General features: G+C 41.2%; 1 protein-coding gene across 1 annotated transcript; it reads right to left on the bottom strand.

The window, feature by feature from the left end:
* Positions 1 to 306: 306 nt before the first annotated feature.
* Positions 307 to 2,288, bottom strand: LOC102778882 (C3a anaphylatoxin chemotactic receptor-like). The gene is made up of 2 exons (XM_087835408.1): positions 2,112 to 2,288; positions 307 to 1,153 (listed from the first exon to the last, which is right to left on the bottom strand). The coding sequence occupies exons 1-2, from the start codon at positions 2,286 to 2,288 to the stop codon at positions 350 to 352; spliced, it is 981 nt and encodes a 326-aa protein (XP_087691534.1). The 3' UTR covers positions 307 to 349.
* Positions 2,289 to 3,052: the final 764 nt, after the last annotated feature.

Below are 3,052 nucleotides of genomic sequence, written 5' to 3'. Positions count from 1 at the left end.
AGATCTAAACATGATGTGCATATGTGTATGTTTTTTTTTAACTTTACAGCAAAGAAATAGTTTACTTTAAAAATATACACTTACCTAAACTTGATTCAGCCTTAAACTTACAGATGTAGCCAGGTGACAGGTGAAAACTCCTCACTGTAATTGCATTAAAATGAAAACAATTTGATTTGCAGTTCAGTAACAGACAGATCTCTGCACTCCAGTTACACTGGTAAAAAACAACAACATGGGCCTATAATATTCTGAGCGTCAGGATTACTGAGAGAACCTTCAGCTTTATTTACACCCACTGCTGTCCGACTCATTTCTGCTGCTAAGAGAGTGCTGTAAACACAGAGCTTTAATCCACTGACTGATCAGTGCACGGAGTAATTTGGCCAACTGTATCATCTGTCAGAGCCCTTGTATAAACTCCCATCAGACCTTGTTTAAGCCCATCCCTCATTTTTAGCCCCATGCAAAAGTAAAGCAGTGGGTTCACACAGCTGTTAAAGAAGGCAATGCTCTGTGCTACCTCAAACCAGTTTTTCAGCACAGCATTATCACCATTGATTATTCTCACAAGTTGGAGGCAGTGATAAGGTGCCCAGCACAGGAAGAAGGCAATGACCAAACATGCTAGTATACGCAGAGGCCGGGACTTTGCCACCAAACGGGTACGTCTGATGCCCACAGCAGCCAGGATGTAACAGATGAGAATCACCATGAAGGGAAATATGAAGCCACACATGAAACGGATGGAATAGAGAGCATCTTTGGTGCTTTTGTGCACCTCATTCATAGAACATTTAGTCAGGTTGTTGTTGTCTATGTAAATTTGTCGATGGATGAAGTAGGGAATGCTGAAGAGGATCGCTGCAATCCAGACGCAGATTGCCACCACCCTCGCTGCCGACAGGGTGCGTCGGCGCTTTGTGAAGACTGGCCACCAAATGCAGACCATTCGATCCAGACTGATCACAGCCAGCAGGAACACAGAGCAGAACATGTTGGCATATTTGAAGAAGCCATAGAACTTGCAGATGAAGACACCAAAAGGCCAGTGGTCTGACAAGAACAACCGAGTGAGGGCGAAGATCCGTGTGAAGCAGAAGATCAGGTCTGCTATCGCCAAATTCACCAACCACACATTGGTGACCGTCAGCTGTTGACGTAGAAGAAAATAAAAGATGGAAAAGAGAGGAGAGTAAAAAAAAAAACCAGAAAATAGTAAGTAACCTGGCTGGGATCATGTTATCTATGGAGATTTATTCATGTGAAAAGCTGTGCATTAAAAAAACATAACCACAAGCAGATAACATCACTTCACAGGTTTAGGTATTATTCATTTACCACATATGAAGTTAAATTTCTTGTGTGTCAGTTCAAAAACCTGCATGTATAGAACTCAACCACAAGGAAGCCATTGCACATCTGCTTTGCGAAAGCTACAGCAGATTAATGCTCTCACAGGTAATGCTAGTTTTATAAGATAGGACAGCCAGACTAAGCCTGGAGGCTTCCTGTGAAGCAAATGAGGATTCAGAGTCACCTGATCAAACGCTAACTGTATGCTTATATAAGCAATCTTGAAAACAGAGATTTTTCAAGGTTCAATGATTATTCAAGATCTTGTATTCTAGAAGAGTGATTTTAAAGTAGGTTCTGGATTTAACAGCGAGCCAATGAAGAGGAGTCTGTATGGGACAAATGTGCTCTCTCTTTCTAGTCCCTGTTGGTATGTGTTTGCATCACCTCTGAAAAGCTGCTTCTTCAATAAGCTTCTCGTATGATACAGGAAACATCTTCAACTTAGTTAAAAATGATCTGTGGTTGCAAATGTCATCCTAAGTTAGTCAACTTGTTACGTTGTACTGTAAAAGGATGTATTTTGGTCCATTCTTATCCCCAAACAAGTATTTTTGATACCTAAACCTGAAAGATAAGCGCAGCAGCAGATCAGGAGGTGGTTTGATCCCTGGCTGCTCCAGTCTGCATGCCAAATCTCTTTAGCCAAGATATTAACCCCAAGTTGTTGTTTTCACTGAGCTTTTGTTAAAAAGACAAATGGCAAGCTCAGAAGGTATTTGAAACATATTATACTTGTGTTTTTTTATATCCACCTTAAGCTTGAATCCAGCCACCCAGATCACCATGGAGTTCCCTGTGATGCCGAGCACAACGGTGAGCATTGAGAGGACGATGGTGACATTGTGCGCTATGGAATTGATGCCCACAGCAGTTGCCCGCTCATCCTCAGGTTTGAGAGTGCAGGTGATCAATGAGGCATTACAAAACATTGTGTGCTGAGAAAGAAAGAACAGAAAAAGTGCAAAATGTTACTCAGCATGAATCTCCTGAGTAAACAGTGTAGAAAATCATTTAATGGCCTCAATCAAAAATACTGAAATTCCTGCCCGTGTTCCCAAACTGTTTCGTTAAAGAGAAGGGGAATACAATTTGAGCTGGTAGTTAACATTAAAACATCCATGTACAACATTAAAAAGGTTTTGATTTTCTGGATGTGGAGTGAAGCTGTGGAACAGACTGGGGGAAGAAATATTCAAGCATATTTCAGTTTTAAAAAGCGGTTCAAAAATAATGATTTGCAAAGTACAAGGAAAAGGGCTTTGACTGGATGTTCTCATCAACTACACACCAAGTTTGTGTACACGTGTACGCATGTGCATATGTATACATATGAGCTCATGATGGGTTACTGGGGTTATAAAACCAAATACATGTAACACAAGAAGAAAAAGTGCTGATTAGCAGTCATAAATAGGGGAAAGGGGGTGGGAGCTTATGCCAAAGCCTATGATTCTTCCCACTTCTTTGTGTGTCACAGTCCTGGGTCTTTGACCCGCTGATTTTGTATCCGGACTCTTTGGATTGTGGTTTATTCAGAGATTTAGTTTGCATTCCTGGTTTTAGGTCTTATTTTTGTGTTTCTGCTTTGTGTACCCCCATCGCAGTGTCAAGCCCGTATTTCTTAGTCTTTGTCTCCATGGTTATTGTACTTTGTGTGTTGTTTTGACAGCCTTTCATCCTGTGTTCGGTGTGT

The sequence above is a fragment of the Neolamprologus brichardi genome, chromosome 22, assembly GCF_056152115.1.
Source record: "Neolamprologus brichardi isolate AB-2024 chromosome 22, ASM5615211v1, whole genome shotgun sequence".
NCBI lineage: Eukaryota > Metazoa > Chordata > Actinopteri > Cichliformes > Cichlidae > Neolamprologus > Neolamprologus brichardi.
Note: the sequence above shows the minus strand (reverse complement) of the source record. Positions and strands in the feature narration are given on the sequence as shown.

What these genes read in the sequence shown, in the direction of transcription:
- LOC102778882 (XM_087835408.1), bottom strand. Translation starts at nt 2,288, where the DNA reads ATGTTTTGTAATGCCTCATTGATCACCTGCACTCTCAAACCTGAGGAT. An exon ending in TGGCTGGATTCAAGCTTAAG is followed by an intron (nt 1,154 to 2,111) that starts GTGGATATAAAA and finishes CTACGTCAACAG; the next exon opens with CTGACGGTCACCAATGTGTG.